The sequence below is a fragment of the Myxine glutinosa genome, chromosome 2 (assembly GCF_964187855.1).
Source record: "Myxine glutinosa chromosome 2, kmMyxGlut1.1, whole genome shotgun sequence".
Classification (NCBI taxonomy): domain Eukaryota; kingdom Metazoa; phylum Chordata; class Myxini; order Myxiniformes; family Myxinidae; genus Myxine; species Myxine glutinosa.
In genome coordinates, this window is record NC_136262.1 from 205,191,846 (window position 1) to 205,215,519 (window position 23,674).

Here is a 23,674-nt window from a genome sequence, read left to right on the forward strand (position 1 = left end):
AAATCGAACAGATGGGGAACCAGATGGAGGAGGTGAAGGAGGAGATACGACGAGGTGTAAGTGAGGAGGTCTCTGGGCTACGCGAGGAGGTAAAGCGAGGCGAAAAGCGTATGGAGAAAGAGGTGAGAAATAATACGGTTAGGTTACAGGGGGGAATAGAGAGTCTGACGAAGGGAGTAGAACAGCTGACAGTCGGACAAAGGGAACTAGCGGACCAAGTGGAAAAGAACACTGCAATCATCGGGGGTTTAAAAGCGACACAAAAAGACATAAAAAATGAATTAATAGCGACACAAAAGGAATGTCAAATGGTACATGAGGGGTTGACGAAGAAGTTGGAAGAGGTGACAGAAGTAATGGAGACGAAGGACCGGGAGGTAAGGACGCACATAGAAACGGTTAAAGTAGCAATGGAGGAAGAAATCGAGGGGGCGCACCGGGAGCTGAAAGAGGTAAAGGAAAAATTAGAGGAGGTGGAAGAGGGGGTGAGTGAAATTAAGAAGAGACGGAGGGAAACTAAGAGGGAGATAAAGGAGGAAGTCATGGAATATGTACAAGGTCTGTGTTCAAATCATGATGTGATGCTCACTAACCAAATAAAGAGTTTGCAGGTGGAAAAAGAGGAGGTGAGACGACGAAGTACGGAGGTGAGTGGCAATGTATATGATGTGAGGAAAGCTTCAGTCGGCTTGGGGATTGGTTTGGATCCGGGTGTTCGTGAAAGGCCGTTGGTGAAGTGTGTGACAGGTCAGGTGTGCGAAAAAAGAGGTGTGCGAGAATGTCCGACCATGGGGTGTGTGAGGAAAAAGTGCACGCCGAGGAGTGAGTGTGCCGTCAGGAGTGAGCCGGTCGAAGCGCGTGTGCGAGGGGGTACATGGAAGCGCGGTGTGGTGAGTGTTACAGAGGATGTAACGAGAAAGTGTACGTCTGTGGTGAGTGTTACGGAGGAAGTAACGAGAGAGTGTACACCTGTGGTGAGTGTTACGGAGGAAGTAACGAGAGAGTGTACACCTGTGGTGAGTGTTACGGAGGAAGTAACGAGAGAGTGTACACCTGTGGTGAGTGTTACGGAGGAAGTAACGAGAGAGTGTACACCTGTGGTGAGTGTTACGGAGGAAGTAACGAGAGAGTGTACACCTGTGGTGAGTGTTACGGAGGAAGTAACGAGAGAGTGTACACCTGTGGTGAGTGTTACGGAGGAAGTAACGAGAGAGTGTACACCTGTGGTGAGTGTTACGGAGGAAGTAACGAGAGAGTGTGCACCTGTGGTGAGTGTTACGGAGGAAGTAACGAGAGAGTGTACACCTGTGGTGAGTGTTACGGAGGAAGTAACGAGAGAGTGTACACCTGTGGTGAGTGTTACGGAGGAAGTAACGAGAGAGTGTACACCTGTGGTGAGTGTTACGGAGGAAGTAACGAGAGAGTGTACACCTGTGGTGAGTGTTACGGAGGAAGTAACGAGAGAGTGTACACCTGTGGTGAGTGTTACAGAGGATGTAACGGGAGGGTGTGCGCGAGAAAGGTGTGTAACGGACGGGTGCATGAGGAAAGAGTGTGCCGTCGAAAGTAAGGGTGAGTGCGCTGTCAAGAATGGAGGTGAGAGTATTGAGAGTGACAAGGAGAGTGAGTTGGTTGTGACAGGTGAGCGAGGATGTACACCTGGGATGGAAGGATGCACACCTGGAATGGTAGAGCGTGAGTGGGAATGCACGCTGGAGTTGGTGGTGAGGCACGTGGTTGGGTGTGCGAATGAGGGCACACCTGTGATTGTCACAGAGGAGGTGACCGAGGAGGGGGCGCGAAGCGGTGTATTGGTGAGGTGTGCGAGCAACGAATGTGTGCCAAAGTGTTCGGTGGTCAGGTGTGTGACCAAGTCGATGGGCGGAGTGAGTGTACCGGGGTGTGTAAGGAAAGGTACGAGGAGAATGGGAACGGCTGCATGTATGAGCACGAAAGGGGTAGCGTATGCATGTAAGCCTGCAGGTGAGGCGTCGACGATAACCGGGTTAAAGGTTAGGTCGACTTTTAGCCGGATCGGGCCCTCGGTGCGTGCCGGGCTTCGCGTGCCGCGAGAACCAGCGGAGATCCGAGCCACGGCGGGTTCGAAAGGACCGCCGTGCGCGATCCACGCTGGGCCTCGCGTGGAGCGGCCGCGTCCGGGCTCCACAAGGCGGAGCGGGCAGCTCGATAGGAAGGGTCGTCATGGCGACCACTTTCTATTGAGACGTGCCGGCAGGTCGAGATCGGGACATTGGATGGCTCCACGCCGAAGTGGTGCATGGGATCTCGGCCCGGGTAAGCCTCCGTCCCTGCCCCGAATGCGGGACGTATCCAGCCGCTGGCACAAAACGACCCGCGTTCATTGCTCGGCTGTACGAAGCCGGGCTGTAGATGTGAATTGGCGCACCGAGAGGATGTAATAAGTAGACGGGTGATGTGAATTGGCGCACCGAGAGGATGTAATAAGTAGACGGGTGATGGTGGTAGTGATAGTGATTTAAAACGAAATTTAGAAAAGTGAATAGAATTGGCGGTAAATGGAAAATTTTTGAATTGTTGGATTTGGACGAGCGAAATTGGTAGTGAGAGACCCCCGATGTGGTGGGATGGCAAATCCACCATCCCTCACAGGTGGGGGCAAATGCGCAATAGTTTATGGGGTGGCTATGACAACCGAGCCAGGGAGGGCTTGGATAATGATAGGGATCTAGAAGAGATTGACATTAGGTAACGTTAAGTTTAGTTAGTGACTGATACCTGTAGTGGGGACGCAGGTAGATTAGTGTGGATTATAATGACGTGGGAGCGCAATAGTTTAAAGGGACGACTGGGAAGCGCAAGTTTCAGAGGGGAGAAGTTAGCTGAGATGATGCCGTGTGTGTGAGGATTGAACGGGTGAGAATGGAACAGGTGTGATTGCACAGGTGTGCAACTGAACAGGTGTGTGGAGCAGTGTATGAGGGAGTAGTGGTGATTGCGTGTTGTGTTGACCAAATGGTCCAGGAAGAAAGGAGGGTGCAGGTGGCACCAGGTATGATTGCACAGGTGTGCAACGACAGGTGAATGAAAGACAGGTGTATGGAATAAATGGTATGGAGTATTGGAATGGATGGTCGTGGAGTGAGTATGGTGGAAATTGTGGAGTGGAGTGGATGGTGCGAAGGTGTGAATGGGGGAAGAGTGGACCCCCATCACGGATACCCGGGGCGGGTAGTGTAAGTGTTAGGTAGAGGGCACAGGTAAATTGTGGTTGGATATTGGCATCTGTGGTGCGGTTGGAAGAATGATGTTTGGATGGGTGCATTCGTGTTGTGGAAATGGCTGGGCGTGTAGCCTGTTAGTGTGTGTAGTTGGTTTGGGCACTCCACCACTGTGAGGATGTCGGCCAGGTGAGGCCGCAGGTGGGCTCTGGGAGCCGGTAGTAGTTGTTGTGGATGGGGCCCGAGGATCCGGAGGACGGACCCGGGTAGCCCAGTGCCAGAGGGCACCATGGGGTGACAGAGCCAGGAGAGGGGCTGTCCCCAGGTAGTTAGGTTAGGGTGAGGAGCTAGGTAAGCTCGGGTGGCAACTACAGTGGTGGAGGTGTGCAGGTGGGTAGACCTGTTGGGAGAGGTACACGTCGCAGCCCAGAAATTGTGCTAGAGCACCGGGAGATGAATCGGGGGAGTGAGACCCCAAATTGAGGAGCACCACAGTTTGGCCAATGGGAATTGGTTATTAGAACCCATAGTGTAAGTTGGCCAATGGATTGGCAGGGAAAGACCCCGGGTAGTGTAAAGTGTGTTAAAGTCATTTAGAGGATAGTTAGGATGAAGGATCTCCTCGCACCATCTGCATCCACTCACCTGAGGTGACAGGTACTCCACACCATGCCATGTTTTGATTATTTTTTATGATGCAAATGTTTGGATTGTGAGACGCATCATGACGTGGGTGTGACATTGTGCTTTGATGTTCCATCTCTGCCTCCTTATGAGGATTGATGATGAATTTGGTGATGGCAAATTTTGAAGTAGAGGGATTGTGGTGACGAATTTGGTATAAGGGAAATATGGGGAAGACGTGACAGTAGTGACGAATTTGTAAATGGGTAGATTTTGTAAATATGGGGTAAGAGCAAGGGTAGTGTAGGTGACAGGGGGGTGACGTACGGTAGGGACGAGCTTTCTCACTTCGCCCTCCGTACGCATTTCACCTTACATTGCCTTGTTTGACGTGTACCCTTGTGACCTTACCCCTCGCTCAATTGTCTTTCTTTTGTCTCCCACATGACCTGTGCGCCATTGGGTGCCGAGGGGAGCGTGCGTGAGGTGGCCATTGTGCGCCCGAGATTCCCAGAACCAGCACGCATTGCGTTGATGTACCACTTTATGGACCGCTGTTCGGCGGCCAAGTACCACTTGATGGACCCCAGGTTCTGGGGCAGAGCACCTCTGTTGGAGACCGGCCATAGTGGCCAGGGAATCTTGCTTGCGGACCTCGGTAAGGTGGCACCTATGCCAAACAGGTGGACCACCCTTAGTTGGCCCCTGAGGCCCTAAATAATAATAAAAAACGAACACAAGTTGTGCTTTTTATTATGTCCAAATAGGCCGCATGAAGCCAGAAGACGTCAGGAAGAACATCGGCCCAGCAGACAAGGAGAAGACCACCACCAGTTGTTTTGTTGTGTTTATTATGAACCATGGTGACTGCGCACCGAGTGGTGCTTTGTGGTGCTTGTGGTGCTTTTGGGTGCTTTGGTGGTATTGGTACTGGTGCATCGATGCAATGCGTGCTGTCTCCTCCCTCCCAACAGGAATTTCTTTCTCTTGTTCCCTAAAAAGAAAAGAAAAAAACACACAGGTCCTGGGTTGCGTTGTAAATAAGAAATCACGTCATTGTAAATAATGCTCCCCACCGTAAATGTATAGTTTCAGAATAATTCCGTAATTCGGTTAGCTGTGGGCTTGAGTCTGTTAGACAGGATGCAATGCAATAGGGGGACATACTTATTTGTGTTTTAAAATTGTCACACTCAGGGTCAGGTTAATTGTAGAGGGAATTACACCTACATGTCACACTCAGTTAAGTCTAGTAGGCCCGAGGACGTGCCTGAAGAAAGGAGGGTGCAGTGTAACGATTTTGAGAAGTGTAACGGGTTTTGAGAAGTGTAACGGGTTTTGAGGAGTGTAACAATTTTGGAGGAAGGGTAACGGATGTGAAGAGTATGGTTTTGGTATGGTAACATCCTGGTAATGTAAATAATGGTCGCAGCCGTCCTCCTAATTAATTTCATAGAACATACACGCAGGTCACGATATATCTTTTAAATAGTGTATTTCCTTATTCCATGTAGGCTAAGTATGTGTTTTCCACTAGATTGACTTTGCATTGTATCAAACAAAATAAGCGTAGGCCCTTCCAATTTCCCCAAAACCTCCCTTCCATTTGCCTTCCGCATTTTGGTCGGTTTTTCTCTTCAACCACCATTGGCCACGAGGTAAGGTTGGAGAAGAAAGGCGTGTCTCCACCTCGTCAGAAGAGGGCAGGGGTGAACCGGCCCTAACAGCCAATCAACACCGCGGTGAGTGACCCGGTAGGCGTGCCCTCGGAGCCGGCGGCTTAATTCCGCCGGAGGTGATAAAAGCGAATGTAAGGAACTGCTTGACAAAGAGGCCTTGAGAGATACGCTGGGGGATGACCTGGAAGAGGAGCGCAATCCACCGCAAGCCCTACCTACCTGCCTGCAATATCCCCTGTCGTTGGAGAGACGCGCTGAACGGAGGGAGACGGCTCCACCCCAGGAAGAGGAGCAGGTGTGCCGAGCCAGCGCGTGACGGCCGCGGATATGCGACGGAGGTTTTCCCGCCAAAACCGCGAGGGGTTGAAAGCTGCTGCCTCCGACCTTGCCTTCCCCTCAAGCAATCAACCTCGAGCCATTACCTGCCTGCAATATCCACCGTGTGAGTGTGAACGTCCTGTCCTACTCGTTTGTCTTGGGGATTAAGTAAATGAAATAGAATAAGTTAACAATGCACTGTGTGACTGCTCTTTTCCATCTATTGCTGTAAATAATATTGGTCGCTCTAAAATATTGCTTGTGTGTGTATAATAAATCTGTTCTTCCTCCAAACTCTGTCTTTCTTCTCTCTTCTTCTCTTTCGGTCGCTTTAGAGGTTTCCCAATTGAATATCTGTAGCGCGATTAGTCAACGTTCGGGTGGAATCGGGTTCTAATCGGGGAGTAACTGTTCGGACGCGGTTAAATACACCACCGCTCGGTCAATATAACATCTAAAAGCCGTGTCCGTAACAATATATATATATATATATATATATATATATATATATATATATATATACTGTATATATATATATATATATATATATATATATATATATATATATATATATATATATGAAACAGGACTGTACCTGAATTGCTGTGTTGTCATGGATTACACCAATCACAATTCAAACAATTATTTTGCACAAATGTATTTGTAATATACGTGATATTACATTTTATAAACAATTGAAGTTGAAAACTTAAGTTGAAAACAATTTTTTTTTTTTTTTTTTTTCAAAATAAAAATTGTAATTTTTTTCAAAGAAAACCCTTAGGACATACACACGGGAGAGATAGGTGCATACCAGAAGTTTGGTACGATTTCACAAAAGTTTGAGGGAGTAGTTCGATGACAAGACAACACAGACACTGCAGATATATATATAGGTATATATATATTTTTTTTTTTTTGGACGAATAAATGACATTCCTTACCATTTAACATTCATTTAATGAATGAATTTCTTACCTTTTAATTGGTAAGATTTAAAAAAAAAAAATTTATTATTATTTTGTTTTATTCTTTTTATTATTTTAAAATAAACTAAATTATTTATTATTTTTACATTTATTTTAATCTTACCAATTAATCTTACCATTTAATTTAATTATTCCTTACCATTTAATGAATGAAATTTAATTAATTCATTAATTTAACAAATTCATTTAATGCCTCTCCCCACAAAACAATATTTTAAAAAAATGAACAAAGCAATGAAACGCATATTAGAAATTGATACATACAATCTGCGTTATTAAATTCTCAATGAATGGTCGAGGCTTTGTGAATGATCTACACTGTACTGAAAATGCACCCAGAGTGCTAGAAAAACATCCAAACTGTGAAATTCCATGACGTGTATGGATATGGCACAAGTACAGACAAGAAAGTGCAACTTGAAAAATAAAGTTTCTACATCAGACTATCTCTGGGTAATCCCAATTCCAAATGCTGTTGCATCCGCCAATGAAAAGTAAATTAATAAATTAAATAAAAGCAAAAAAAGGAAAAAAATCGGGCAAATCAGGGCAAATGAAACAGAGATGCAAAGCCAAAGAGGAATTTTGTACCCAGATATACTAGAAGACAACCTAACATGGAAAACTTGCCAAAACTTTCGGACAAGGGAGAATACCTGCCATTGGAGATGCGAGCGCAGATAAGTTGGATTTTTGTTAAAAGATGGATTTCAAAATAACGAAAATCTGATGCTGACAGATCGGTTATGAAGATTGCTTTTGGAGTAATCTGATGGCAAGCTTGACATTGAATTATATAACCCATTGTAAAGAGAACTTAAGTAAACTCGCAGGAGGTTGCAAGGCCCTGTAACGGGTCCGGCTCGGGCCGCACTCTTCACGTGAACTCTTATATATTAATTTGTTAAGACGAGGTAGGTGCAGCACAGGTGACAACACCGCGAGCTTTCATGTTATCTGCAGCACTGAATATCAGCACACATAGGCGAGCCACGATTGTTATATACTTAAGGAACAATCCTGTCATCTTAATGTTTGGATTGTTATTTTTAACCCGAGGGTGCAAAGTTAGTCTCAGTCGCTGTTATGCTCCATATCAAAATTTTCCGGTTACTTTTCCTTTCCAGTGGAGCGTTCATGCGACCCACCAGAATGTTCATGGGGTTTCTTTCAACAGTACCAAATATCTGCTGTGACTACTTTTGACAATTGCATCAAATTAGGGCCATAATGGAATTTTCAGCAAGTGCTTTCATTTTGATGGGTGTTGTTGTCTTGCTGCAAGCTAAAAAAATTCCCATTTAAAAACACCTTCGGATTCACCTACTTCTCTACTTTCTTGTTCTTTGAAGCAACAAGCTCCTTTTACTTTCTTTAATTAATGGTGAGTGCGTGTCAGGAAAGGTGGGAGGTTGTGCTGGGGTGTAACCCTTGTTAACAGATAAAATATTCAGTGTGATAGGAAGACGGCTCTTGGCACGCAGTAAGGGGTCGTACCAGACATTCGAAACGGCATGAAGACTTTCTCGCCAGTGTCAGGGTGAAAAATGGCCTACACGGGGAGGGTGAGCAAGTAGCATGTGGCGTGGGGTAAAGGGAAAAAGAGAGGGAGAGACAAGGGAAAAGGGGTATGGAGAAAAAGGGGAGATATTCGGTTATGGCTACAAAAAGATACATAAAAAGTGAAGAAAAGATGTCATGCCTTAGAGATTTAGCATTTTTAGACCTATCAGCATCAACACAAAACAGGAATTGAATGCATTTCAAAAAATATATATATATCTTTTTCACATTAAGTATGCAGCAGAAATTGACGTAATAGAACCAAAAGGATGGAAGCGATAGGGTTGCAGTGACAAAACGAATATATTTATATTTAATAAATAAAAATGAGAATTTTTAAATATTCAATCCTGTTTGCAGTAGCACACATTCCCTTTGAGCTCTCCAGTCCAGGTTTGAAACCTGATAGAGCTATAAACCATCGTCCCGGTGTTTCCCAGGCAGGCATCAACATGTGTGCGTCCCTCGGAGGGATGGTAAACTGGGCATCCTGTGTGCCAGCATTAGTTGGTGAACAAAAATATTTTAATCATGAAGATTCCATTTTGATCGAAGAGAATCCCAAGAAGAAAGATTCCATTTTGATCGCCGTCCTTGACAAAGAATAAGCGAGCTGTCTCCGGCCCCTGGGAACGTATTACAAACTCCTGCCGTGACCACTGACTGCTGAGAGGGCAACACCAGACATCAGACATCAGACATCAGACATCAGACCGACCACCATAACCTCAACCCAAACCCAAACCCATGCAGAGGAATTGCTTTTTTCTGGAAGCGTGTTTGTGCCACTGATGTAGTGCCCCAATTACCAGTGAGCTGGTACTCAATTTGCCAACCTCAGAAGGATGACAGGCTGAGTCAACCCCCCTGGCGTTAATTCAATGATCAACCGGGATTACAAACTCAGGATCCGAGGATCCCAAGCCGGCACCCTAACCGTTAAGCCAACATCAGGCTCATAATAAAAATGATACCAATGGAAAGGTAATAATCCATTTACTTAGAACAAAAATTCTTTCCTTTAATCACATTAATTTGCCTCTTTTAAAAGCCCGCGTTGCAAGGATTGAGGAAGAAGAAGCGGGACATCGAGCTTTCATGTCACGGTCCCAACGACAAGATTTACAATTCTACCACAGCAGTAACCCCTTATAAGGACAATGGAGGAGCACACAAAATTATATATAGTAATACTTCTCAAAGTAATAGAAAAATATATAAAGTACACAAACAACAAGAACCACAGCCACAACAACAACAATTACATGTGCAACTATTGGGGATGCCTCTTTGTGGTGGTTGTAACCCCCAACGCAAGTTGGGGACCAACTCATCCCCACTCTTCCCTGCTGCCCGGATTTGTCAGGGCGGCGTGGTCACGGTCAGAGTGCCGATCAGTCCCCATGGACCGGCCCTTTCCCTCTTGTCTCTGTCTCTTCTTTTCTCTCTATCTTTCTCTCTTGTCTCTCTTTCTTTCTCCATCTCTAACTCTATCGTGGGCCTGACCTCATGAAGGTGGGGTGGACCATCTTGGCAGTGGGGGATCTTTGGGTCGCTCCTGGGAGATTGACCTGGGAGAGGTCACCCCACGGGCTTGTTCAAGAAAACTGTCCAGAGCTATGCAATAACAACGACAACAATTACGTGTTATAAAATATCCTTTCTCACATATTTTAGTTCATTTTACATCCTCATTGACACTCAGAGACAGACATGCAATATGGTTGTCAAGTACAACATGCTGTCTTTTGATGAAATCCATCAGCGAAGTGACAGGAGGCACACTAAGTAATAAATAATAACAACAACAGTTCGCATTGTTTGATAGTTTTCTGCATTTCCCTGTAACCTTAGGCTTAATCCCTCTTTACGCAAGAACTGTGTCAAAGAAAAAAAATCTTGCCGATCACAGGTGAGCAAAGCGTCGATCATCAGGCAAAATGATTTAGGGGAAAGTGAAAAAATTGAGTGCTGGAAGCATGATGAAATGCACAAGCAGGGGAAAGAAGAGGAATGAAAAAGGGAGATAACAAGAGGAGAATGCAATTAACACTGTTCGAGCTGTCAGGCAGCCTGATGAGACACCACATGAGGAGACCATGCAGGAGACTGCACACAGCCAATTTCAAGTCAAGCCTGGCTCCCCATGTTTAACCGTCTGTTAGTCAATTTAACTAGCTCAGTCGAAGTGAGAATGGCCAGTGTCACAGATGTGGCAAGCGGGTGGACATGATGTGGCAGTTTATTAATCCCAAACACCACTAAATCCAGTTTTCAAACATCCCATCAGCTGGGCTAGATTATCATCATTAGCTGTCAGTCATGGCAAGTGCAGGCAGCGGTTGTAATGCTATGAAAGTAAATGGGTGAAAAAGGAAATTTTTCCAGGTGGATAATCAGAAGAAAAAAAAAGGAACTCCATGACGAAGACATGTGCGTTTTATAAAATGGACTCACTGACCTCAATCGATAATAAATTAATGCATCATTGTCCAGGAAGGCACACTTCTCTAAGCAACTTAAATTGTTTGTTAATTGGTATTTTATTATTTCTAGGCTCATGAAAATGGTGAAACATGAATCACATGTAGGGTAAAGACATTAGAGAACATCAATGCTCTTTTTCCATGAATATGGGACTTTCAAAATGATGAACTCTGCCCCCAGAATGCTCGGCGTGCATACCCCTAGAAATATGGATCTTCGGGGCATGTGAACTGCTGTCATGTGTGCGTGCACGGTAAGGATTGTTACCTAAAATGGCTCACAAAGATTCTTAACTAAGCCGAAAATATGGACTTGGAAAAGTACCTGAGAGAAAGCTGGGTCTGCCTCTGCACAACAAAAGAGTTGGAGGGAGACAGTGTCTGGATTGGGTGCTTCTGAATACCGATGGATATGTCATATTTGGATTTTGCGAATTGTTATGTGTTCCTCCCCGACCTTCTGGTTTCGTTATACCCCTGAACCCCGAGAGGGGTCACGGCAGAAAGAATAGTTATTCAGTTTCAAAATCCATCACTAATGAAACCATTCATGAAACCATCAAATGAAACAAGCAAATAAATAAGGAAACCACAACCTTGGTTGTCAATGAACAAATATTAAAAGCACACAAGAAGAACCATATAACAATGGTGGCAATCAACCATTCAATCAAGATCTTAAGAGGGTTTCCAGTGGAAAGGGAACTCCCAAAGACGCGATCCTGACGTGCACCTGCACCGTTCAATCAGCGAACCACAGTGCAATCTTCAGACGCCGCTTTATTGCACAGCCGTCCCCGGCAAACCACCGGAGGATAAGCCCAGCCGACGTGACAAAAACCTTTTCCAATGAAGGCAGCGCGCGGGGCGAAATGGCGGACGGCTCTCACTCGAGCCGCGGCCTCGCGGCGAAGATTCTCCGGAACCTCATGCCTGTACCTGACTTCCAGGCTCTTCCACACTCCAGCGATAACACTGATCGCATGAGATTCCTTTCAAGGACTCAAAGTTCCCTCGCCATGTACGCTTGACAACGCTAGGTACGGAGCTTTTTCAGAACCTCGTTTTTCACTCCTCCTGCCTTCATCTTCTTCACCGCCTTTTTCTTCTGGGTCACGATCCCTATATCATTTTACGTTAACCTTTTTAACTTTAGATAGCTGTTCCTGAATAATAAACCTTTTGCAAATAATAATAATACATAATATCAGCAACATGTCAAGTGGGTGAAAACCACAACAGCAGAAGTGACGAATCCGTAACACTTCCCCCCCCCCCCCTCAAGAAAGAAAGTTTGAACACAGCGAAAACTTTCTTTGCATGCAAACTCTTTAAACAAACAAAAATAAACTCACAACTCAAATCACCAATTCCCGTGAGCAGCAATTATCAACATCTCAAAAATACAGCAACAAAATTTCCCACAACCCACAGAGATTTCCAAAGTTAATTGACTCTGGACAAAGCGTCAGCCACACCATTGTCCCTGCCCTTTACAGGTTCAATTTCCCAGTTGGACTCCTGCAAAGCCAAACTCCATCTCATCCCCCTCTGATTTTATTTTTCGTTTCTTTTGAATGAAGGTAGTAATCAAAATCCAAAGTCAAGCAAATCTACAGCACTTTTTCCGGGAGGCTGAGCTGAAAGCCAGGTTCCATGGTGGTTGGGTGGTGAGGCCTGGAAGTATTCACTACATGGACGCCTTTAGGAACATGGAGTTCACGGTTAGCCCGTGCAGGAAAGTTCACTACATGGACGCCTTTAGGAACGTGGAGTTCACGGTTAATCCGTGTAGGGAAGTTCACTACATGGATGCCTTTAGGATCGTGGCGTTCACGGTTAATCCGTGTAGGAATCTTGGCTCGGCGGCTCCGCAGCATTCAGTGCTTCAACTTCTCCGAACTTTCATAATAATTACGGTGGGACCGCTTGTCACTGTAGTCACATGAATAGCGGTCTCCTTCTCGGCCACTACTCTGATAATCCTTCCTTCGGGAGCTGCCGTAAATCTGGGAGCCTCCATAATAATATCGATTGCGTCCACCACCAAAACTACTACTCCGTTGTCCTCTTCGGTAGCCCCCACGACACCCATGAAATGCCTTCCCTACTGTTATGGTCCGACCCTCCAACTCCTTGCTATTCAGATCCTTTTTTGCATCTCTGACGTCCTTTGAGTTTTCAAACGTGACAAAGCCAAACCCTCTTGACTTCTGTGTCTCCCTGTCTTTTATCAGCAGCACTTCCAAAAGCGGTCCATATTTGCTGAAAACAGAGGTCAGAGCTTCTTCCTTTGTGTTGAAGTTCAGTCCACCTACAAATAACTTGTCCAATTTGTCGCCATCCCTAACTGGTGTGGTGTTATTTTCCCTGCTGGGCTTTTTACCAACCATCGGGTTACCATAAACGTGACCACCGGCCAAATCATTCCCGATAACCAAAGATACTCCCTCTACAGGAAGAGTGGCTTGTAAACCTATGGTGACCGGTCCTGACACCAAATCAGACTCCAAATGGATGACATGAAGTGGAGCTTTAACACAGCCACCAACCCCCTGTAAACGAACACTATCACCAGTTGCCGTCTCCTCTGACACTGGCAAAATGCCTTCAAGCATCAAAGACTGATGTGCTCTTGTGTCCCTCAAGACTCTAACCGGTTTCTGGTTAGTCGAGTCTCCATCCAAGGACACAAACCCCTCTGAAAGAAATGGTTGGTAACCCTTTTGAGGGCGATTCTTCACATTTGCCATTGCATTCGGAGTTGTACTAGTCGAATTCCGCTCCTGATTTTCCTTTCCCAGAGCATAACAGTGGGACATCAAGTGTCCAGGTTTATGGCAAAAAGCGCAAGTAGGCCCGGAGGAGAACCTCGTGGTCTGCCTCGAGCCCCCCGGAGGATACGTCTGCCTTGGAACTGTTGTCTTCTGATTTCTAGAAGTCGTGGTATCAGAGTCGTCCTCATAGTCATCTCGAGGCCGCCCCCATGAATTTTCCTTCTCCGCCCCTGATGTACCATAGCTCCCCTGGCTAGGTCTAGGCGAGAAGTTAGGCTTGTGGAACCCCATCCTGTGGGTTAAGGCATAGTCATCTGCCATGGTTGCTGCCTCATACAGCTTTGGTACTTTCCTTTCCTCCAGATGAACTTTAATGTCCTCGTGGACACACTGTTGGAATTCCTCCACCAGGATCAATTGTCGCAATAGTTCGAAGTCTTTCCCAACCCCTTTCGAATCACACCACCTATGAAACATGGTTTCTTTCAATCTGGCAAACTCCACATGGGTCTCACTCTCCCTCTTACTGGCATTCTGGAATTTTTGCCGGTAAGCCTCAGGGACCAATTCATAGGCTTTGAGAATGTTTTTCTTCAATACCTCATAATCGGCACATTGGTCAATCGGTAAAGCCGAATAAATATCTTGAGCTTTACCCACCAGAACCCTTTGCACTAATATGGTCCAGGACTCCTCAGGCCAGTTTGGCAGTTGAGCCACCTTCTCAAAGTGTGAAAGAAAATTGGCTACCGCCTTTTCATTGAAGGGTGGAACCAGCCTCACATGTCTGCCAACATCCCAGGTGTTCTGACTTGGTGTCGAACCAGTCGGCATGGATGGTACCTCTCCCCGTTCTTTCATTACATCCAGCTCCTTGAGTCTAATTTCCTGCTGAAGCGCCATTTCACGGTCCTTTAACTCCCTGTCGGCTTTTCTCTCTTCTGCTTCGAGTTGCCTTGCAGCTCTCCTTTCCTCTGCTTTTTTCTCTTCTAACCTTTCCTGTTGTTCTCGTTCCTGTGCTGCTCTTTTTCCTGGAGTTCTCTTTCCACGCTCCTTTCTTCTGCTTGTTTCTCTTCTAACCTTTCCTGGAGTTCTCTTTCCTGGAGTTCTCTTTCCTGTTCTGCTCTTTCCTTTTCTGCTTTCCTTTCCTCTGCTTTTAACCTTTCCTGGAGTTCTCGTTCCACTCTCCTTTCCTCTGCTTTTCTTTCTTCGAGTGCTCTTGCAGCTCTCCTTTCCTCTGCCTTTTCCCTTTCCTAGCTCAGTAATTGCATCTCCAGTTTCCAGAGCTCCACATCTTCTGGTTCCTCAGATAACCAATCCCAGGCTACTTCTTCCCATGTTCCTAATCCCACCATAGTTTGTATCACCACTGTCTGCATCTCTGCCTTCCTCATATTAGTTCGGACCTCCAAGCTAAAATGTTTGGTCAATTTCAAGAGGTCTGATTTTACTAACGCTCTGAACTGTGCTTCACTAGGGGTCACTGCAAACTTCTCTGCGTCAAACTCCATGGTGACTATTGTTAACACCTGTTAACCTTCACACAAGAAATTTTAAAAAACAAAATGTTTTTTTTTTGTTTGTTTTGGAAAATTTGGGAATATTAGGGAATTCTTTCCCGGACTAAATTTAGTGAATTTTATATCCCGGACGCAGACCCAATTTCGAGCCCATGAGTCAATTGGACGAGCCCCCAATTTCTGTTATGTGTTCCTCCCCGACCTTCTGGTTTCGGTATACCCCCGAACCCCGAGAGGGGTCATGGCAGAAAGAATAGTTATTCAGTTTCAAAATCCATCACCAATGAAACCATTCATGAAACCATCAAATGAAACAATCAAATCAATAAGGAAACCACACCCTTGGTTGTCAATGAACAAATAATATATTAAAAGCACACAAGAAGAACCACATAACAATGGTGGCAATCAACCATTCAATCAAGATCTTAAGAGGGTAACCTAGCTCAAACTCACGGTACCCCCCCCCCCCCCCCCCCACCCAGGGACTGAAACCGAGCCCTTCTCAATGTCTCTATAACTCCAGGGAGATGAGGCGATGGGGGTGATGGCGAGTACAGAGATGTAGGCAAGGCATGGACTGTCACGTGATCCACACTAACAGCAAACGGGCAGTGGAAGGGGAACTCCCAAAGACGCGATCCTGATGTGCACCTGCACCGTTCAATCAGCGAACCGCAGTGCAATCTTCAGACGCCGCTTTATTGCACAGCCATCCCCGGCAAACCACCGGAGGATAAGCCCAGCCGATGCGACAAAAACCTTTTCCGATGAAGGCAGGGTCGAAATGGCGGACGGCTCTCGCTCGAGCCGCGGCCTCGCGGCAAAGATTCTCCGGAACCTCACGCCTGTACCTGACTTCGCAGGCTCTTCCACACTCCAGCGATAACACCGATCGCACAAGATTCCTTTCAAGGACTCAAAGTTCCCTCGCCATGTACGCTCGACCACGATAGGTACAGAGCTTTTTCAGAACGTCGTTTTCACTCCTCCTGCCTTCTTCTTCTTCGCCGCCTTTTTCTTCCGGGTCACGATCCCTGTATCATTTTACGTTAACCTTTTTAACTTTAGATAGCTGTTCCTGAATAATAAACCTTTTGCGTATAATAATAATACATAATATCAGCAACATGTCAAGTGCGTGAAAACCACAACAGCGGAAGTGACGAATCCGTAACAGAATGCACAGGGTAAGTTTGTAAACCTAACTTTAAAATGACAATTTCACTATTAATCATGTTAGGAGAGGAGAAGGGTGGGGGAGGAGGGGGGGTGGGGGGAGGGGGGGGTTGTGGAAGCTGTTATAAATATTGACTGTTATAAATATTGACTGAAATAAATATTGATATGGGCAGTAACATCCCTCGGTCCTACAGCCACAGCCCCACTTTTGTGAGGGGGGTGTCATGACAAGGATGCTGGATTCTGTCCAGCCTGCCGGGCTGAAGCCCACAAGCTGTGGGGGAAATGAGGTGGGGGAGGGGGAAAGTGGGGGGAAGGGGAGAGGGGGGAGGGAGGCAGGCAAAGGCACCCTTTGGTGGCTGGAGATGTGCCCCTTTTATGCTATTGGGTGAGTTTCCTATGTGCAGGTCTCTTCCATGGTACAAATTCATTGACAACAATGGCTTCCTCACATAAGCTTTAATTAAATAATGATTCACAAGGAGCATATGCAAAATAAATACCCAGACTACTCTACTGAAATGGCCTATCCCCTTAACACACTGAAAATGCACACACAGCGAATGCGCACGAAAGGCCCAATTTGCATTCATACGTCATTTTGAAAGTCCTGAAGGAGCTATGCTCCAACGCGAGTCGGAAGGATTGACACGACCAAAGACGGAAATTCGTCCGAGTTGCTTTATTGCACGTATCAAACTCGGGTACTCTGAAACGCCCGTTTATCGGGCAGCAATATATATACACATTATGCCGGAGCGTTTGCCTGGGAAAAGCGAGACCGGGCATGCCCGGGCGTCAAGGGCGAGTCCTGGAAAGGCGAGTCTGGACCTGCCCGGGCATCCTGGGCGAGCCCGGGAAAGACGAGACCGGGCGTGCCCGGGAGGCTCGGGCGAGCCCGGGAACAGCGAGTCCGGGCATGCCCGGGAGAGGCGCGTCTGGGCCTGTCCGGGCGGCCTGGACGAGCACGGCATGGTGATTGCTCCCTGGCCGCGTCCTGGTAGGTGCAAGGCGATTGTGTACACCCAGCGGTAACCGCTACACACGCCCCTCCAGAATCGACGTGCACCAGCAGGGTCAATTTAAGGGGGGTCCGGATGACCCGGCCGAAGCGACCCATGGAGGGTCGTAGGGGGGGGGGGTCCGATGTGGTGGTGGGTGGTCGAGTGGGGGGACCTGTGGACAGGGGGCGGCCTCGCCGCGGAGGAAGGGCCAACCGTGGTGGTTGGTCGACGTCCACGTGCGCCGGTTTGAGGCGGTCCACTGAAATCCGGTCCGACCGGCCGCCGAAGTCGATGACGAATGACTTGTCGCCCCGTCGCAGGACCCGGAAGGGCCCGTCGTACGGCGGCCGGAGTGGCCCCCGGTGTGCGTCATGACGCACAAAGACGTACTCCACTGTGCGAAGCGCCGGGGGGACGTAGGACTGGGGGCCACCGTGGCGGGACGTTGGCACGGGGGCAAATCGTCGGGCGGCCTCCTGGAGGTCCGAGCGCTGGCGAGCTGCGGACCAGGGACTGGTAGCGTCGGGCACGAACTCGCCCGGGACGCGGAGCGGCTGGCCGTAGACGAGCTCGGCGGTGGACGCCTGGAGGTCCTCCTTGGGGGCCGTGCGGAGGCCCAAAAGGACCCACGGCAGCCTGTCGGCCCAACCGTCGTCTTGAAGGCCGGCCATGAGCGCGGCCTTCATGGAGCGGTGAAAACGCTCGCACAACCCATGGCTTGGGGGTGGTAGGCCGTGGTATGGTGGAGCTGGACTCCCAGGTTGCGGGCGACCACGCCCCACAGCTCAGAGGTGAACTGCGGACCGCGGTCCGAAGAGATGTCCGCTGGTGCGCCGAAACGGGCGACCCAGGTGGCGATGAAAGCCTGTGCCACGTCCGCGGTGGTGGTGGAAATGAGGGGAACGGCCTCCGGCCACCTGGTGGTCCTGTCCACCATGGTGAGCAGGTGTGTGAAACCCCGTGAAGGGGGAAGGGGGACAACCAGGTCCACGTTGACGTGGTCGAAACGCCGTTCGGGCACGGTGAAAGGTGCCAGCGGGGCCTGGGTGTGGCGGTGGACCTTGGCCCGCTGGCAGGCCGTGCAGGCGTTGGCCCAGTCGCGGACGTCCCGTCGAAGGCCGTGGCAGACGAAACGTGCCGACACCAGCTTCTGAGAAGCTTTCCGGCCCGGGTGAGAAAGGCCGTGGATGGAGACGAAGATGCGGCGCTGCCAGGTAACGGGCACGATGGGGCGAGGCTGGCCCTGGGAGACGTCGCAGAGCAGGACAGTGTCCGCGAAGGGGATGTCGGCCAGGCGGAGGCCCGTGTCCGCCGCCCGGAGAGCCTTCACCGTGGTGTCGGTGGTCTGGTCGGCCGCCATGAGGGCGAAGTCCACGCCGAGGTGGACCGCGTTCGCGCTGGCCCGAGAAAGACAATGGGCCATGGCGTTGTCTTTGCCGGTGACGTGCCGGATGTCCGTGGTAAATTCCGACACGGCGGAGAGGTGGCGCTGCTGGCGGGCCGACCACGGCTCCGTGACTTTGGCCATTGCGTAAACCAATGGCTTGTGTTCGACGAAAGCCGTGAACGGGCGGCCCTCCAGGAGGTGGAGGAAATGGCGAACGGCCAGGAATAGACCGAGGAGCTCGCGGTCAAACGTGCTGTATTTTAACTCGTTCGGCTGGAGTTGCCGGCTGAAAAAAGCGAGTGGCTGCCAAACCCCATCCACCCATTGTTCATGGACGGCGCCCACCGCGTAGTTGGAGGCGTCCGTAGTGAGGGCGATGGGAGCGTTGAGCACCGGGTGAGCCAGCAGCGTTGCGTCGGCGAGGGCCCGCTTTGGGCTAGTGAATGCCGCGTCCATTGCCGCGGACCAGACGATGTCATGCTTGGCTGGCTTGCCCCGGAGGGCTTCGTAAAGGGGCCGCATGAGCTGAGCAGCGCGGGGCACGAATCGGTGATAAAAATTCACCATGCCGAGGAACTCTTGCAGGGCCTTGATGGAGCGGGGACGCGGGAACTTGGTGATGGCCTCGACCTTGGTCGGCAGCGGCACGGCCCCGGTCTTGGTGATGCGGTGGCCCAAAAAGTCAACGGTCATCGTGCCAAAGTGGCATTTGGCCGGGTTGACAATTAAGCCATGCTCGCTGAGGCATCCGAACAGCGTTCGGAGGTGGAGGAGGTGCTCGGCTCGGGACGTGCTGGCGACGAGGATGTCGTCCAGATAGACGAAAAGAAATGGCAGGTCGCGCAGCACGCTGTCCATCAAGCGTTGGAACGCCTGGGCCGCGTTCTTGAGGCCAAACGGCATCCTCAAAAATTCGAACAGGCCGAACGGCGTGATGACGGCCGTCTTTGGGACGTCGGCCGGCCTGACAGGTACATGGTGGTATCCCAGTATCAGGTAAATTTTTGAAAATATGACCCGTCCCGCCAAACGGGCGGAAAAGTCTTGGATGTGCGGGATCGGGAACCTGTCGGGGGTGGTAGCGTCGTTGAGGCGGCGGTAGTCGCCACACGGGCGCCATCCGCCCCCCGGCTTTGGCACGATGTGCAGTGGTGAGGCCCACGTGCTATCGGAGCGCCGTACGATGCCGAGGCGCTCCAACGCGTCGAACTCAGCCTTTGCCACGGCAAGCTTGGCCGGGTCGAGGCGGCGGGCCCTGGCGTAGACCGGCGGGCCCGTAGTGGGTATGTGGTGCTCGATCCCATGTCGCACTGCGACGGCCGAAAACGTCGGCCGCGTGAGGGCCGGGAATTCCACGAGCAGGCGAGCGAACTCATTAACCGTCGGGAGGGCGCATGCCAGTTTGGTCGGCGCGGAGCTGCTCATTGTACATGCCAGGGAGCTGAAGGTCTCGGCGTTGACAAGGCGATGTCGTTTGACGTCGACCAGCAGCCCGTGCGCGCAGAGGAAGTCGGTGCCCAGCAAAGCCATGGGGACGCTGGCGGTCACAAAGGTCCACTGAAAGCACTGGCTGCCGAAGCAGAGGGTGACGTTGCGCGGGCCAAAGGTGCGTATGGCCGATCCATTAGCAGCGACCAAGGAGGGGCCGCAAACGGCGTTCTGCCTGTCCTGCTCGGAGGCGGGTATGACGCTCAGTTGGGCGCCGGTGTCACAAAGGAAACGCCGCCCGGACGCTTTGTCCTTAATAAAAAGCAAGTTGCCCGAGTGGCCGGCGCTCATGGCTGGTAATGAACGCCGGCCTGGCCGTTTCCCGACTTGCCGAAAGTGCACGGGGGTCGGCATGTCCGAGCCTTGTGTCCGAACCTGGCGTGGTAATAACACCATGCCTGGTCAGGTGGAGGCCCCCGGCCGTCGTGTTGGAAGCGGTCGGCGTGGCATGGCGGCCGCCAGTTGCACCAGCAGTTCGGCCTCCAAACGCGCAGGGCGCTCAGGCGTCGTGGGCGTCGCCTCGGACGGCGGCGGGCTCCAAGTAGCCGCTCCGATGTGCTGGCCTGCCGAGGAGATCTTGTCGGCTTCCCTGGCGAGGGCGCGGGGATCCGTGATCGACGTGCCTGCCAGGGCAAGGCGTACCTGGTTAGGCAGCTGGCGGAGGAACAGCTCTCGGAACAGGAAATCCGGAGAGTGCTCACCGAGCAACGAGAGCATGTAGTCCATTCGCTCGGACGGGCGCGTGTCGCCGAGCTCGGGCAGGTCGAGCAGGCGTCGTGCGCGTTCCGCCCGTGAGAGGGCGAAAGCGTCGAGGAGGAGCGTCTTAATCGCGTCATACTTGTCAGCAGCTGACGGGCGCTCGAGGAGGCTCAGGGCGCGGGCTGCGGTGGTGTAGCCGAGCGCTGCTACCACATGGTGGAAGCGGGTGTCGTCGGCGGTGATGCCTCGCAGGGCGAACTGGGAGTCCGCCTGGGTGAACCAAACAGCCGCGTGAGCCTCCCAGAAGGTAGGCAGTTTAAGGGCAACTGCCGTGTCCATGTTCGGGGTCACCAATGAAGGAGCTATGCTCCAACGCGAGTCGGAAGGATTGACGCGACCAAAGACGGAAATTCGTCCGAGTTGCGTCATTGCACGTATCAAACTCGGGTACTCTGAAACGCCCGTTTATCGGGCAGCAATATATATACACATTATGCCGGAGCGTTTGCCCGGGAAAAGCGAGACCGGGCATGCCCGGGCGTCAAGGGCAAGTCCTGGAAAGGCGAGTCTGGACCTGCCCGGGCATCCTGGGCGAGCCTTGGAAAGGCGAGGCGCTCGAGGAGGCTCAGGGCGCGGGCTGCGGTGGTGTAGCCGAGCGCTGCTACCACATGGTGGAAGCGGGTGTCGTCGGCGGTGATGCCTCGCAGGGCGAACTGGGAGTCCGCCTGGGTGAACCAAACAGCCGCGTGAGCCTCCCAGAAGGTAGGCAGTTTAAGGGCAACTGCCGTGTCCATGTTCGGGGTCACCAATGAAGGAGCTATGCTCCAACGCGAGTCGGAAGGATTGACGCGACCAAAGACGGAAATTCGTCCGAGTTGCGTCATTGCACGTATCAAACTCGGGTACTCTGAAACGCCCGTTTATCGGGCAGCAATATATATACACATTATGCCGGAGCGTTTGCCCGGGAAAAGCGAGACCGGGCATGCCCGGGCGTCAAGGGCAAGTCCTGGAAAGGCGAGTCTGGACCTGCCCGGGCATCCTGGGCGAGCCTTGGAAAGGCGAGGCTGGGCGTGCCCGGGCGTCCTGGGCGAGCCTTGGAAAGGCGAGGCTGGGCGTGCCCGGGCGTCCTGGGCGAGCCCTGGAAAGGCGAGAGCGGGCATGCCCGGGCGTCCTGGGCGAGCCCTGGAAAGGCGAGAGCGGGCATGCCCGGGCGTCCTGGGCGAGCCCTGGAAAGACGAGTCTGGGCATGCCCGGGAAAGACGAGACCGGGCGTGCCCGGGAGGCTTGGGCGAGCCCGGGAACAGCGAGTCCGGGCATGCCCGGGAGAGGCGCGTCTGGGCCTGTCCGGGCGGCCTGGACGATCCCGGCATGGTGATTGCTCCCTGGCCGCGTCCTGGTAGGTGCAAGGCGATTGTGTACACCCAGCGGTAACCGCTACAGTCCCGTATTACAAGAACAATAGCAAATTAGAGAGTTCATAGAAATCTATACCCCATGCAGTGTTACTTCAAATGTACTTCAATTTTAATAAAATAATGATTTTAACGATCGTTAAAAACTAAATCTGAAGGTTTAGTGCTGCTGATGTGCAGTAGTCCATAGATTATACACCACCCCATTGAACCTTTATTGAAATTGAAGTACTGCAAAATTGGAGGTTCTTGGAAATATTATGACAGATGATTTGTGTACTACAGTCTTCAGTAATATTTTGTACTACAGTCTTCTGGAGGCTGGCGCTCGCCAAGCCAGCTGTTCCCTATCAACGGTGTTGAATGAAGTGCTTGCTTGAGTGCTTAAGCCACCTACAACAAACTTGATAACTGAACACACCCCTGCAAAACCGGATGTCTTGGAAGTATTATGAAGGCAATTTGTGTTATACAATGTTGAAAAAATATATAAAGGTTTAGAGAGGGTTAAAGGTGTATAAATCAGAGAGGGTTAAAGGACTTCCGTTTCCGGTCTTGCTGGCGAGGGTTCGTTTATTCTCAGCTCTCCATGCTATCCATCGAAATCGAAGTTAAGTAATTGTTCCCATTTGTATTTTCGTTATAACTATTTATTTTATGGTGTATATATTGTCTCCCGACGAAGATTTTCGGTGCAAATCTTTCATACCTGTATTGATAATCGTGTTAATTCGGGTCGTGTTTTGAGGCCTTGTAGTTGTACAGTGAACACTGTACAACCTTGAGGCTTTGTTTTTCTCTCAGCGGTCCGTGTTTTTGTGATCCAATAACTTTCGTTCTCTGTTTTCCCAATCTTTTCACCCCATAGCCCTCTTCCTTGTGTAAATCACAACTCAAAAAAATCCAAAAAAAAAACATTTCCTTCTCTGTTCTCATTCGTTTATTCGTTCGTTCGTTCGTTCTTCGACCACGTGTTTCTCCCCCATTTCCCCAGATAGATTGTCAAATTTCAACTCGTTATTTTATCGTCCATGCGTTATTGTTTTGATTATAGTTACTTTTGGTTTGAATTTCCTGTAACTTGTAATTATTTAATCGTGTTCTGCTCCTCGTGTGCGGCCTTGTAGTTGTACCCCCGTCGGTGTTTGTTATCTTAATCGTGTTTTGCTTGGCTCTTAGTTTTTTTCCCTTCTACCCCGAACATAATACTCTGTCTAACGTTTTAAATCCCCACCTCCCCCCCCCCCCCACCCACAAAAACCAAACAAACAAAAAAAAACCAAAAACATTTATTTTCCTTTCTCCACGTGTACTGTTGACTCATCCTGTATTTTCTGTCCAGG

At 49.8% G+C, this 23,674-nt stretch overlaps 1 protein-coding gene across 3 annotated transcripts in view; it reads right to left on the reverse strand.

The window, feature by feature from the left end:
* SFXN5 (sideroflexin 5) overlaps positions 1 to 23,674 on the reverse strand; it is a 548,869-nt gene that overhangs the window by 414,286 nt on the left and 110,909 nt on the right. For 2 of the 3 annotated variants that reach the window (XR_013622453.1, XM_068106421.2), the window contains exon 5: positions 8,308 to 8,362. The exons of the other annotated variant lie outside the window; for it this stretch is intronic. Coding sequence is in view for 1 of the 2 variants with exons in the window: in XM_068106421.2 (XP_067962522.2) it covers positions 8,308 to 8,362 (55 nt within the window). In the remaining variant the exon portion in view is untranslated. The remainder of the gene's footprint in view (positions 1 to 8,307; positions 8,363 to 23,674) is intronic. 3 annotated transcript variants of the gene reach the window in all.